At 49.4% G+C, this 13,507-nt stretch overlaps 1 protein-coding gene across 7 annotated transcripts in view; it reads right to left on the bottom strand.

Annotated features, from left to right (window-relative positions):
• TSPAN15 (tetraspanin 15) overlaps nt 1-13,507 on the bottom strand; it is a 79,228-nt gene that overhangs the window by 21,182 nt on the left and 44,539 nt on the right. The window contains exon 1 of one of the 7 annotated variants that reach the window (XM_033407598.2): nt 270-1,211. The exons of 5 other annotated variants lie outside the window; for them this stretch is intronic. In XM_033407598.2, coding sequence (XP_033263489.1) covers nt 270-374 — 105 coding nt within the window. In that variant the 5' untranslated portion in view covers nt 375-1,211. Of the gene's footprint in view, nt 1-269; nt 1,212-13,507 lie in introns of those variants that run through there. One more of the 7 variants, XM_033407595.2, reaches the window with a different exon arrangement.

The raw sequence follows: 13,507 nt of genomic DNA, 5'->3' as shown, positions 1-13,507 counted from the left end.
AAGACCATGTGAAGACACAGGGAGAAGACAGCCATCTACAGACCCAAAGAGAGAGGCCTCAGAGAAAACCAACTCTGCCCACACCTTCGTCTTGGACTTCTGGTCTCCAGAGCTGCAAGACAACAGATCTCTGTTGTTTACGCCACCCAGTCTGTGGCACTTTGTTATGGCAGCCCTAGCAAACTAACACAGACCCTATTTGGAAATGCTGCTTTAGAAGAAGGTACTGGTGAGTCAGGGAAAATCCACTGGCTAGAGGGTCAGAGAACCTGGGTTCGAGTCCCAGCTGTGCCACTTGCTAGCCCTGGGCGTTGGATAGGCCTTGGACCACACGAGTCTGTGCTCTCATCTGAAAAATGGCTGAAATTTACCATTTCTGCCCTGCTCACCCCACAGGTTTTTGCAAGGCTTTTGTGAGATAAGGAGACTGGAAACACTGTAAGTCTGAAAGCCTGGGGCCCCTGGGATGCGTATTACACAGGCAGGTCACCAAGGGAAATTTCAGAACTGCTCAGGGAGATGGGCATTTCACTCAGCACCATAAACATGGAATTTATCTTCAGAAAGACTATCGGGAAGGCCGAAAGTCGGAGCAGGAGGGCTTTTCCGGTGAATTCTTCATCATCAACTTTCCTAAGGGTGGAAAGGTGATCACTGTAACAACCCATCAGAAAAAACCAGGCAAAAAAAAGCCCTTGGGGGACCCCTTTTTTGCTCTCAGCCTGAAAACTCTCATACTAAATCTTCAGGGAGACTGATCAGCTGACATCACCCCGAACCCTCAGATGAGTCTGTGGCTGCACCGCCACATTGCACTGGGACCCGCAATAGTGTTCTAACTGGCCCCCTTCGGCCTGTTCTCCACAACAGAGTGACAGGCGAAACCTAATCAGGGCAGGCTGGTACTCTGTGCGCCAAGAGTAAAAGCCACAACCCTAATCACAGCCTACGCAGCCTGTCTGAGCTCACTTCTCACTCCCCCCACTTCCTCACTCTGCTTTAACTGCACGGGGCTCCTCACTGCTGGTCAAACACACGAAGTGTGCCACCCCAGGGCCTTTGCACAGGCTGTTCCCACTGCCTGGAATGCTCTTCCTCCTGATCTCCATACGGCTCTATGGCTCCCTCCCTCACCTCCTTTCCGTCTTTGCTCAATCGTTTCCTGCTCAGTGAGGCCTTTGGGGTCATCTTGTTTAAATGTAGAAAATCCCTCTCCTTGAAACTCCCGATCCCATTTTCCTGTTTTATGTTTTTCCTTTGTAATTGCAAGTACTTAACATACTACATTTTTTGCTCTAGTTTTTAATTGTTTGTCTTGCCCACAAGAACATAAGCTCCATGCTAGGAGGGATTTTCGACCATTTCGGACATCGTCAGCACCCACAACAGCCCTGACATTTAGGAAGTACAACAGGCATTTACAATCAATGTCTGTCGAATGGATGCAAGCCAGGCTTCCCAAGAGACCCCCTTGGGTTTGAGTCTGCCGCTGTCTACCCAGCCTCCTTCCCGTCCAAGGATTCTGGCTTTCCGGGCCACACATTCCCGAGAGCAGATACCCTGGACTTCACAGAGCAGAAGGCAGTGTGGGAGAGGAGCTGGAAGCCATGGTGCTGTCAGCAAAGGTCTGAGTAAAGGAAATGAGGGATAATACAGACAAGATGTGGGCCAGATGTGCCATGAGCACAGCTACCCTAGAGTCAACATCTGGAACTCCTCAAGTTACCCCTGGTCTACCCCCGCCTTAAATTGGCTACAATGTGCCGTCAAAGTAGATCCCCTTGACTGCCTTCTAAAGAGCGCCAAGACTGTCCTGGGTAAAGGGAAGTGCCTGCTTCTCCTAAGCTCTGACAAGTGGCGGGGATGCCGAAAGTCAAACAGACCAACCTTACTTAGAAACACTGGGTAACGGGATTACTGGGAAGCCATCTCCCTCGGGTCCAGCGTTCTGCTGTATTTCTCAGCTAAGTGCCATTCCCCTTAGTTTGAAAGGATAATCTGGGACTACTGAGACCAACTCCCCTGGTCTAAAAGGAATGCCTTCCCAACACACATGGGCCAATAGGTGCGAAAGGCATTGTCAAACTTGGCCATGAGCCACTTATTAACAAGTTGGCCATATCAGGAAAACTGTGAGTGAAATGATGTCATCCAAATGACCCAGTTGGGTAAATTTTTTAATTTATAAGACAGGATATACACACACACACACACACACACACACACACACAGCCCTCTATAGGAAAATGGGGACCACAGGAAATAAAACCTACCTTTGATAGGGAAAGATTAACCAGAGTTATTTGGTCAGTTCATGCTCCAAACCCCAGAACATGGTGAAATCATTGTTCAAGGCTGGCCTAAGCCCTGCGGGTCCTCTGAGAACAAGGGCAAGCAGCTTTAGAGAGCCAAATCCTCCCCTTCCGAATTAGTGCAATTACAAGAAATCACTCACTCAACCCTAACCCTGAACCAGACACAGAGCCCAGAGATCCTTCCACCCCGGGGATCCTTCCACCCCTTCACCCTGGGGATGACGGTTAAAGAAGAACCCCACAAAGAGGTGACATCTTCAGAGCCCAGGCAGGAGTGCAGCCAACATGCAAGGCCATGGGGGCAACAGAGGTAGGGCTTCACCCTCTATCTTGGTGGAAAGTATGATTCTCAGGTTGTCACTGAACCAACAAGATAACATCTTAATATTTTCAGGATTGATTCCATATACTTTTGAGAGTTCTATGTTTCCTGTTGTGAAACAAAAAAAGCTCTTCTTGGGCAGGATGGACCCAGGCCCTGACATCTTCCCAGTGCCCTAGCCTGTCCCCCTCCCTCCTTCCCGCTTGAGGCTATGCTTTTGGATTAAAGTACCGTAAACCATCTCCAAAACACCAAAGCTGTCATTGGCCTCCATTCTGAGCAGAATTGACCCCAGCCCTCTTTGTAAAGGCCAGTCAGTGGCTTCTTCTATTTTTATAAGCTCCCCGGACACTCCAGAACAGCCTTGCCGGGAGGAAACAAAACTTCCTTTGGTCTGATCTCCCTCCTGTTACAAAAGATCACATTTTCCTTGCTAGTCAGCCTTGCAACATTTCCAGACCACTAAAGCCATAGGAAAGCTACTGTGGAAAACGCAGACCCAAACTTCTGGACTCCCGCACCACTGTGTACTGAGCTATCACAGGTTCGTGTCTCCTGGTCCAGCCCTCCCAGCGGCCAGCAGGCAGTCCCCAGGGCGGCTTCGCACACAGCACACGCTGATCTGGGCTCCTCATTCAAGGGTTCCAGGGGCAGTAGGCACGGGGAGAGGCCGGCATATCCCTCCCAGGCACTTCAAGATTTCCAAATGATATGTACATCTCCGAGGACATCAGTTTATGTTTCCATGTGAGTATAAAATTAACTGTTGATGCTAGCGTGCAATCCCATCCACTCTTCTCTGCTAATTATAGTCTCTCTTTGGGGGCCGGCCACTCCAGCTCCAGTGCAGGAAGTAAATGGCCCATTTGTCAAGCAGGACAGCTTCAGCTAAACATGGCTGGGGATGAGGGGCACACGGCCATGCCCATTTGGGGCCAAAGAGGCAAAGAACATGCTGCTGGTAGCCCACGGGCCAGGACCAGAGCCCCAGACTTTGCAAGCCACATGGCATCTTCAACAGGCTGCATGGGAGCCCTGTCGTCCGTTGTGAACCAGGCCCAAAGGTCCCCTCTGAGCCCTGCAGCCTGGAACCGGCTTCTTCCTCTGCAGGCTGAGGCCCAGCTTCACGCAGCTGCTGGGAAGCAGGAGGCCGTGTGAGGCATTCCAGCACCTGCGTCGTCCCCTCCTTCAGGAAGCATCTGGTCCCAGCTGGCTTACCCCCAGCTGGGGCAGGTCTGCACTTTGAGGGGACCTGCAAGGCCTATTTTTACCCACAAAGGCACATGCCAGGCACCTATTGTGTTCCAGACCCTGGGGGGTCACAAGGGGTCCCAAGACCAGACAATGGGCTAAGTCTGGAGGAGGGGAGATTAAGAGGCTAGAAATGATCTCTATGGCCTGACGCATGGAATTCAGGGGTCTTTACTTTCATTAGCTTTTAACTGAAATGTTCCTGTCATGAAAAAAGAGGAAGAACCTCAGGTCTACGGGAAGCATGCTGCAATCCCTCCCATGGGGAAGGCTGTGGGAATTTGAACAAAACTGAGGGGGAAAAAGGAAACATCAGAAAATCAAGGTGGGCTTCCTGGAGGAGCCAGCGTTTCCTGGGAGGTCCCAAGAACTGTTTCACTCTGAAACCATCTCATGGGTCACTCAAGCCTCCAGGGTTCTGTGTGGCCCAAACAAAGCACTTTTCTGAGTTTTGAGCTTGAAAGGATGTGGGGAGTAGCTAAAATCCAAGGCCTGAGAGAGATTTTAAATAAGATGGGGCTAGCAGGTCCCCGGCATCCAGCCAAGAAACCCCGGACTTCACATCCATCAGCTCTTCTGCCCCAGGACGATCCTGCCTGGCCCTAGGCAGAGCCCACCCTGCAGACAGCCACCTCCTCCTCAGCACACTCTGTATCAGCTTCTCTCACGCACAGATTAGGGCTGGAAGGAGCAGTAGAGGCAGGATAAGAGATGGGAGTTGGCATTCTGGACCTTCATTTATTATTTAGTGCCCTTGGCCATGTCACTTCGCCTCTTTGACCCTCACCTTTCACCTGCTGCTATGTACAGAGTGATTATGCTGTGCCAGCATCCTGCAAAGTGCTATACCAGCATGATCTCTCTTGACCATCACACATCCTTACACGTCTAAGAAACAGCCAATCACATTTTACAGACCAGTCTCAGTGAGGCTAAGTGTCACAGAACTTAGGAGAGGCAGAGCCAGGATGTGTGGGCAAAACCTGTCTGGCCTGCCACTAAGGCTACCAGATGGGCCTTTCACTTAGATCTGGGAGATAACTGGTCTGAAATGTCTCTGCAAAATACAAAGTTTCCAGTAGTAGAGCAGTGCTCCCAAGAGAATGTTCTGTGATGACAGTAACGTCTAATACGGTAGCCACTAGCCATGTGTGGCTAGTAAGCTCTTGAAATGTGGCTTGTGTGCCTGGGGAGCTGAATTTTTAATTTTACTTCCTTTAAAGTAGTTTAGATTTGATCACATGTAGCTGGTGGCCACCGTATTGGACAGCACAGCTCCAGAGCAGCTCTCATTGGACGCTGCCCCTTACCATTCTCACCTTGCTCCTTTCTGATAGTACAGACCACCCTTATCAAAGAGTCACGTGCCCTAACCATCCTGCCACTAGGTAGAGGAAGTTCAATTCATACTCACTGACTTCATTCAGGTGAAAGCAACCTCTTTTCCCACTTTCCCCAAGAAAGCTCAGTTCCTATTATCCCATCCTTCTTGCGCCTAAGGAAAGCAGGACACACCAGATCCAGCATCCCCAACCCAAACTGATATAGGGCCTATTCTGTCTCCTGGGAAGGTGCCAGACCCACCTCTAGGACTACAGGGCAGTATTCTAAGCTCTGGGGCCCTGGACCTCAGCACTAAGTCCAGGCAGCCTGTGCTTGAGGAAAGGGGTTCCTCTCAACCCCAAAGGAAAGCCAGCCCTGGAGGAAACAGCAGAGACTGCCTCTTACGCCAGCAAAAAAGCCAGCCTCTGGTCTTTGTCACTGATACTCTGCTGTCAACTCTGCCTTCACCCTGGACTTCTTTCTTTTTAAAAACCTGGACATCAATGCAGAGAACTTGGTTAACTGCAACACTTGGTCCATGACATCCGCTGACAGTCTGCTTTTGTTTGGAACCTAAGAAGCACCACATATTAACCGGTCCTCCTGTCCTCGCTGATGTGCTACGACTCTGCTGTCACACACTGACTCTCCCATGGGTCACTCGGTCCCGAAACGAACCTCCCTAGTGTAGTGATACAGTTTTATAACACACCATGGCATCTGCTAGGCCACATCCCTCCTTCCTGTCTTCTTCCGAAGTGTCCTGGATACTCTTAGACCTTGACTCTTGTGTAGATATTTTAGAATCATTGTATCAAGTTCCATGAAAAAACCTGCTAAGGTTTAACTAGAACCGCATTGAATCTATAGATCCCTTCGGGGAGAACTGACATCTTTATCAGGACTTCCTGCCCAAAAGCATGATTTATACCTTCTTTATTTACATCACCTTTATTATGACCTCTCTAATAACAGTGCTCTCCACCTCCCTCAAGCTTTTCTGTGGCTGTCTAGGCAGATCTGGGGAGAGACTTGTGGAAGTCTTTCCCAAGCTGCCCCTCCAGCTAGGCCCAGGGTGGGAAACACGGCCTTTGGAAAACAAATCTCTCTAAGAAGCAAAGTGGACACACCAGTCTGTTTTGCTACCCTCCTGTCACCAACAGTTACAAACACTTGATTTAAAAGACTCCCACGTGATAAATTAGGAGTTTGGGATTAACATATACACATTACTATATACAAAATAGATAATCAACAAGGACTTACTGTATAGTACACAGAACTCTACTCAATATTCTGTAATAACCTATAATAGAAAAAAATCTGAAAAAGAATGGATATATGTATATGTATAGCTGAATCACTTTGCCATACACCTGAAACTAACACAACTTTGTAAATCAACTATATTCCCAAAATAAAATAAAAATTAAATTAAAAAAATAAAAGACTCCCACATGTTGTCTGTTCTCTATATTGTGAAGTTTTTTAGAGGTCTGCCTTGTCACTTTCTCTATCACTAGATGATCGTCCACATTCTTACAGCTGGGGAAAAAAAAAAAAAAAAAGGCTCCCACATGCACACAGCTCATTCCAGGCTGTGAAAGAGCTAAACTGGGAGGTTTGCAAGCCCCAGCTACTCAACCCAGCCGGGGCTGAGTGGAATTTCTAATCACAAACCAGCACAAACATATAAAACACTGTGGGTAGGAACTGACAGAGCCCGGACTCTCTTTGGCAAGAGTTTAGGGGCAGGCAGACGGGGAGTGGTGTAACAAACAAGTGGTAAAAATCTTCTGAGACAAGAGGGCTGGCAGTCACTTCCTCCTGGGAAATCAGAGCAGGCCTATTGGAACTGAGCCTTGGAGGACGCACAGGAGTTTGACTTCACACCACTGGACGCTCCATCAGCACAGGGACTGGCCCGATAGATCTGTCGGCAGAATGAATCAGAAATGCTATTGCTTCAGATGCCCATGAGCCCAAAGAAGAAACTAGTGATGCCATTCCAGAGTAGAGCCCCTGAGGCTTAAGGATAAGATGACTTATCTGGTTAATCTGAAAACCACAGAAACAGCCAAGGGGCAAAGGAGAGTCTAGAGCATATCACCTCCACCCAACACACTCTTCTCCCTGGTTTTCTTTTCCCTTCTGTCTCTGGACCCCTTTCCTTCTCTCCACCTTCCATGTGTCTGAACCAAGAGAGTCAGAGCCCACCTCCCAGGGCTGTATTCCCACGGTGCCTGGGTGATTATCTTCCCAGATCTCAGCCCAGGTAGGGCACCCCCTGCTGGGGTACACTCAGCAGTACACCCTGTGCCAAACCACTGCTGGTCTCCCCTCCCTTCTTTCTCTAGCAGGGCTGGCTAAGGCTCCCCTGCTCAGAGCTGCAGGCCACTGGCAGGAGTGAGTAAGATGGCCCAGGTCTCCCCTTCCCTCAGACCCTCTAAAAGCAGTCACAGGCTCACACAGGTGACAAGGGGGCTTTGTCCTAGACAGCCTCCAGTTCAGGTCCCAGCAGCCTTTGAAAACCCCCAGCTGTCCACCAGGAACTGGGCCAGGCATCCCCCATTCTTTCCAAAGTGGCGGCAAGAGGAATTTCAGGGAAGGGGGCAGGAAGGTGGAGTCCCCCATGATCTCAACTCTCCCTGACCCTCCGGGCTACTGAGAGGAGCCACAATAAAGAAGGGAGCTGAGCTTCCCTGGTGGCGCAGTGGTTGAGAGTCCGCCTGCCGATGCAGGGGACACAAGTTCATGCCCCGGTCCGGGAAGATCCCACATGCCGCGGAGCGGCTGGGCCCGTGAGCCATGGCCGCTGAGCCTGCGCGTCCGAAGCCTGTGCTCTGCAACGGGAGAGGCCACAACAGTGAGAGGCCCGCATACCGCAAAAAAAAAAAAAAAAAGAAGGGAGCTGCACCAAAGAGAACAGGAGTTTGGGGAGGAGACATGGGGGGTGCGGGGGGGTTGAAGGAAATTCCAGCAGCAGGTGCAGAAGGCAGTGAGGCCCCACGGCCAGGGCTGCCTTTTCCCGGGGGACACCTGGCTGCGCTGGGCAGATATGAACTAAGAGCTGTCTCCACACAATTTTGGCAATGACAGAGCTTACTGTTTTGTGTTTCTCGTTTTTAATGTTAGATGTAGTTTTATAGCTAAGAAAAAAATAAAGCGAATTGATTATATATATATATATATATGGCCCTTGGTTCATTCTTTGCACAAAATCCCACATCTGAACAGGGCCCTCTGTCCCTGAACGAAGGCTGGAAGGCAGAGGAGGCAATCAGACCACAAGTGTCAATGCCTGGCATGACACTTAAAGAATATAAATTGCCCCCACTCCAAAGGCTCAAGACTCCAAAGAGGTCAAAGGGCAAAAGGGAAAAGGAGGCAGCATGACACATTGGAAGGAGAACTGGGGGGCGGGCGGGAGGATGAGAGGGGAGCCCTGAACTTTAATCCCAGCTCTGTCGCTAACTCCCATGCAACCTTGGGTAAGCCTCCCTTCCCCTCTCTGGGCCTCAATTTCCCTGCTCCAAAAGGGAGATGTTTGGCCACAAGCCCTAGAATCCCTTCACTGCTCCGGGAGCCCACGGCAACTCATGCCCAGACAGCCCTTCTTAGAACCCTGGCCATGAGCAGACCGTGGGTGGTCCAAAGTCCTCTCCTCTACTGAGTCCTTCTCCATGGGTCTACCCCTGCTTTCCCACCTGGCCTGGAGACGTCACACTCCTGCATGAGAAAGGTCCTACAGGGGACAGAGATGCCCTTTCCGCCCTGATCAAGGCACACACCTCCCAACCTCCCACAGCAGCTGTGGGAAGGAGACCAACTGTTTTTTGGAAATAACAAAGCTGAAAGAGGCTAATGCCCATCCCCCAAAGCTCAGCTCAAAGCCTCCTCCCCTGGAAAGCCTTCCTGGATCACCCCAGCTATAGAGATCTTTCTCCACTTGTGATCACCTATGAAATCACCAATGGGAAGCCCTCACTGGTACTGCTATTTACAATACTAACTATGCCCACTGAACAGATCATTCTGGGTATTTACTACCCACGGCATGCAGAGCGAGGTGGCAGGACCCAGCAACACATATACCATACCATCTCTGACCTCAAGAACTTCACAGTCTGCATACATGATGCAAATGCATTAGTCCCAAAAGTTCACAGGAAGTTTAGCTTAGCTCCCAGACCACATTCTCCCCACAGAAGCCATATGGAAAGTGGTTGGAGCCCAAGTCGGTTCACAGTGGCCTAATGAACCACAATGCCCCTGAAGCAAGATACCATGCAAAAGTTCCTGGCACCCAGCAGGTGCTCAATAAATGTTACTTCTCCTTTCCCAGTAAAGATGCAGTACTGTTGTAACCCTGACATTTCAAGACTCAAATCAGATGCCAGAAACCATTTCCCCTTTAGAGGCACTTTGGTCCAAGGATAAATCAGGGGAAAGAGAGTCCCTATTCTGAATTCTAAGGCAACATTCACTGATTCAACATATATTTAGTAAGTGCCTAGTATGTACCAGGCACTGGGAATAAAAAGGTAAGACCTAGTTCCTGCCCTCAAGGAGCTCAGTCTGGTAAGACACACCTGCACACCAACAAATGCAGTGGAGTTAGGGAAACACTGGGGTAGAGGTAATTGTGCAGAGGCACTAGAGATAGGAAACGTTAAATCATGGGCAAGGAAGGCTTCCTGGAGGAGGTGAGTTTGAACTGAGTCCATTTGATGCACGTAATGGATAAGTAAGAATTTCTGAAATGGACAAGGGGTTTCAGATGCCCATGAAGGTGCCATGGGGACAGCAGGTCAGCATAGCTAGAGCCAAGGACAGGCAGATGGGGGAGGGGAGGAGGCCAGGGAAGCTTGCAGAAGCCAGACCACCAAGGCAAGGTCTCTCAGGTTAAACCAGAAAGTTCATTCATTCATTTGACATCTCTTTACTGAGAGGTTGTGTAAGCCAGCGGTTCTCCAAGTTTTTGGTCTCAGGATTCCTTTTCACTCTTAAAAACTTTTGAGGACCCTAGAGTTTTTGTTTTGGGGGATTATATCTAGCAATTATTTACTACATAAGAAATTAAGACGTATTTTAAATATTTATTAACTCATTTAGAAATAACAGTAATAGATTTACATGTTAACATAAATATTTTTTGTTAAAAATTTTCCCCAAAAAATTGAGGGGGAAGAGTGGCATGGGCTTTACATTCTTGCAAATGTTAATGTCTGGCTGATGAGAAGAACTGGTGGATTCTTGAAGCTGCTCCTCACTCAGTTTGCTGCCACATCACCATCACGTGCCCCTGAAATACTCCCTGGGGCACTCCTGAGAGAATGAGAGCAGGACAGCAAATAGTATCCTAGTATTATCATGAAAATGGTTTTGACTTCACAGACCCCTCAAAAGAGTCCCCCCACCAAGGATCCCTGGAGCACACTTTGGGAGCAGCTGTTAGGAATGGGCTGCGGGGTGGTGAGTGGGGCCCAGCTAGCAGTGAACCAACCAAACACAAAAGTCTCAGCTTTGGTGGAGCTCACGTTCTAGTCGGGGAGAAACAAATAAATAAGAAAAGTATACGGTATATCTTGGTTATAAGTGCTATGAAGACAAAAACAGAAAAGGAAGCCAGGGAGGCTGGTAGAGGGGGCTGTCACTTTAAATAGCACAGCCAGGGAAAGTGACACTGGAGTGAAGACTTGAAGTGGGGAGGGGTGGGCGTAGCTCTGTAGCATCCACGTGGATACACAGCCGAACATCCAAGCAGCTTCCAAGACCTTGGAATGTGCCCATGTGTTCAAGGAACAGCTGCTACAGCCTGATGGGGTTAGAGTGGAGGGGAGGAGGGGAGAGGGCAGGGGTGTGGGCTGCAGAGCAGATGGACCCTTTGAAGCTATTGAGGGGACTCTGACTTTTGCTCTGAGTGGAAGGCAGTACGAGTTTGCAGAGGAGTGATCTGATATGACTTTGATTTTTAAATGAGTTACTCTGACTGCTGTGCTGAGAACTGGGGGATGGAGGCATGGAGGTGGAACGGTCAGGAATCCACTGCAGTAACCTAGATGCTAGGTGAGAGTGGCCTGGATCAGGGTGGGCACGTGAAGGTAGCAAGAAGCAGGCAGACTGGATATATTTTGAAGTTGAAATTAGGGAAATCACTGAAATAATTTAAGCAGGGAGTCACATGCTCAGATTTGCTTTCAAAAGTTGTTTACCAAACAGAATATGCACACAGCCGCAAGTGTCACCCACGGTTTACGCATTTGTTATCACAGGGCTGGCGGTCCAGCTTGGCATGGTCAGCAGCCGGGAGGCCGGGCATCACGTACCTCCTAAGGTGGCCTCCTGTACCCCCTCACCGCCTCCCCACACAGCGTTCGTGCAGGAAATGTGTGGCCTGAACCTAATTACAAGGAAACCATAGAGCAAATCCAGGACGCTGATGTTCTGCAGATCAAAGGCCTGGAGGCTTCAAAGGAATCCAAAGCAGTGAGGATAGTCTAGGTTGGAGGAGATGAAAGAGCCATGTCACAGTGAAAACAATGGGTGGACCTTGATTGGATAAAATGTCCACTACAAAGGACATTTGGGAAACAACTGGTGAAATCTGGAAATGGACAGCACAGATGATGTTCTATTTAATGGTGATTTGTTTTCAGATGGACAATGGCAGCATGTGGGAGAACCCCCTTTTCGGAAAGCTGGATGCTGGGGTACGTAAGGGTGAGGTCACAATGGCTACAAAAAAAAAAAAGTGTTGTATTTATTGAACTCTTCTTTCAACTTTTCTGTGGGTTTAAAAATTTTTTTTTTAAGTTCATTTCCCCATCACAGCTTGATTAGGCACTACTTATTTAGCGCTCCCTGTCCCGTGAAAGAAGGGCCTCTCCCGCCTCCCCTTCCCCAAGGAACAGAGGCTCCGCCCCACACATCCCAGACAAGCTGGTTGTCTGCAAACAGAGCGTCTCTGAACAGATAACACCAGGGCGTGCTGGGTGTCCCCAAGCAGACCGTGGACAGTGGGCCCCGGGTCTCGAAGCTCTTTAGAGCATCTCCCCACAGTGCCTAGCACAGGGCCCAGCACATGCTGTTGGTGACTGACAGTGGGCACTCAGGGAGTCCTGGGTCTGGCTTCCGGCCACTCAGCAGTTCTCCTTCCAATAGGAAGAGGGCTCAGGCAGGGTGGGCCAGCAGCTCCACATGGATATCCAGGCCCAGCAAGCTGAATGCTTTCTGAATTTTCCTAAGCAATGAGAGGGCAAGACCCCAGTAGGTCTTGGTGGATCAGACAAATGCAGGCAAGTGACACATGACTGTCTTCCCTGGGACTCCAGAACCTATAACATTCAAGGCCTCAGAGGTCACCCCTCATGTTTCAGAGGCACTGGGACCTTTTCTGTCAAAATGAGATCCACTATAATGCATGAACTGTAATTCTGCATCCTGATTTTTTTTTTTTAATGCACTATGAGAACTATCTTAAGGATAACTGGAGAAGTTTTAACATGGACTTGGTATATAGTGGTGTTGTGGTTGTATCCAAGGACAATTTGTTTAAGGAGATGCATCTGAGGATAGTTGGGGTGAATTGTCATGATGTCTGCAACTTCCTCTGACACGGCCAAATGTCAAAATTACTGATTCTGGTTAGTGGGCATATGGGTGTTCACTGAATCATTCTTTAACCTTTTTTATGTTTTATGTTTTATTTTTAATAAAAACGTTGAAGCAGCAAGCAAGATCCGAGTTCCATGTCTTCTAAGAGGAGATCTGTTCACAGTCTGAGTCTCCCTTTGGCCTGGGAAGTCTCAGTGGCCACAGCCAGGGGCTCGCTCACCAGAGGCTCAGGGCAGGCAGCCTCCTCTGGCCTGGAATTAATGCCCTCACCAGATGTTTCGCTAACTGCCAACTGGGGCTAAAGATCGGCTGTGATGGGAACCTACCTATTATCCATCCAGCGAGCTCACTAGAAAACAGCACCCCGGGGGCCCTGTAGGACACGCTCCTCCTTGTGCACAGGTTAGAGGCCTGCAGGAAGGGACAGAGAGGGTCACTGGTCACCTTCAATCCCATCCTTCTCTGCTTTAAGGAAATCAGGACAAGAGAAGATGCATACGACAAAGCAACAATATGATGACAGCCGGTGCCAGCTGTGGGAGGAGGTAAGGCCGAGTGACCCAGCGCTCCCTGAGGCTGGGCTGGTGGGACTGGCAAAGAGCATGTGCCAGCTGAGGCCCTCTGCACTTGGGAGCTGTGTGACCTTGGACAGATCACTTCCCTCTCTGAGGGTCGGCTG

Source organism: Orcinus orca, chromosome 14, assembly GCF_937001465.1.
Source record: "Orcinus orca chromosome 14, mOrcOrc1.1, whole genome shotgun sequence".
NCBI lineage: Eukaryota > Metazoa > Chordata > Mammalia > Artiodactyla > Delphinidae > Orcinus > Orcinus orca.
This window is presented reverse-complemented; position numbering and strand designations above follow the sequence as displayed.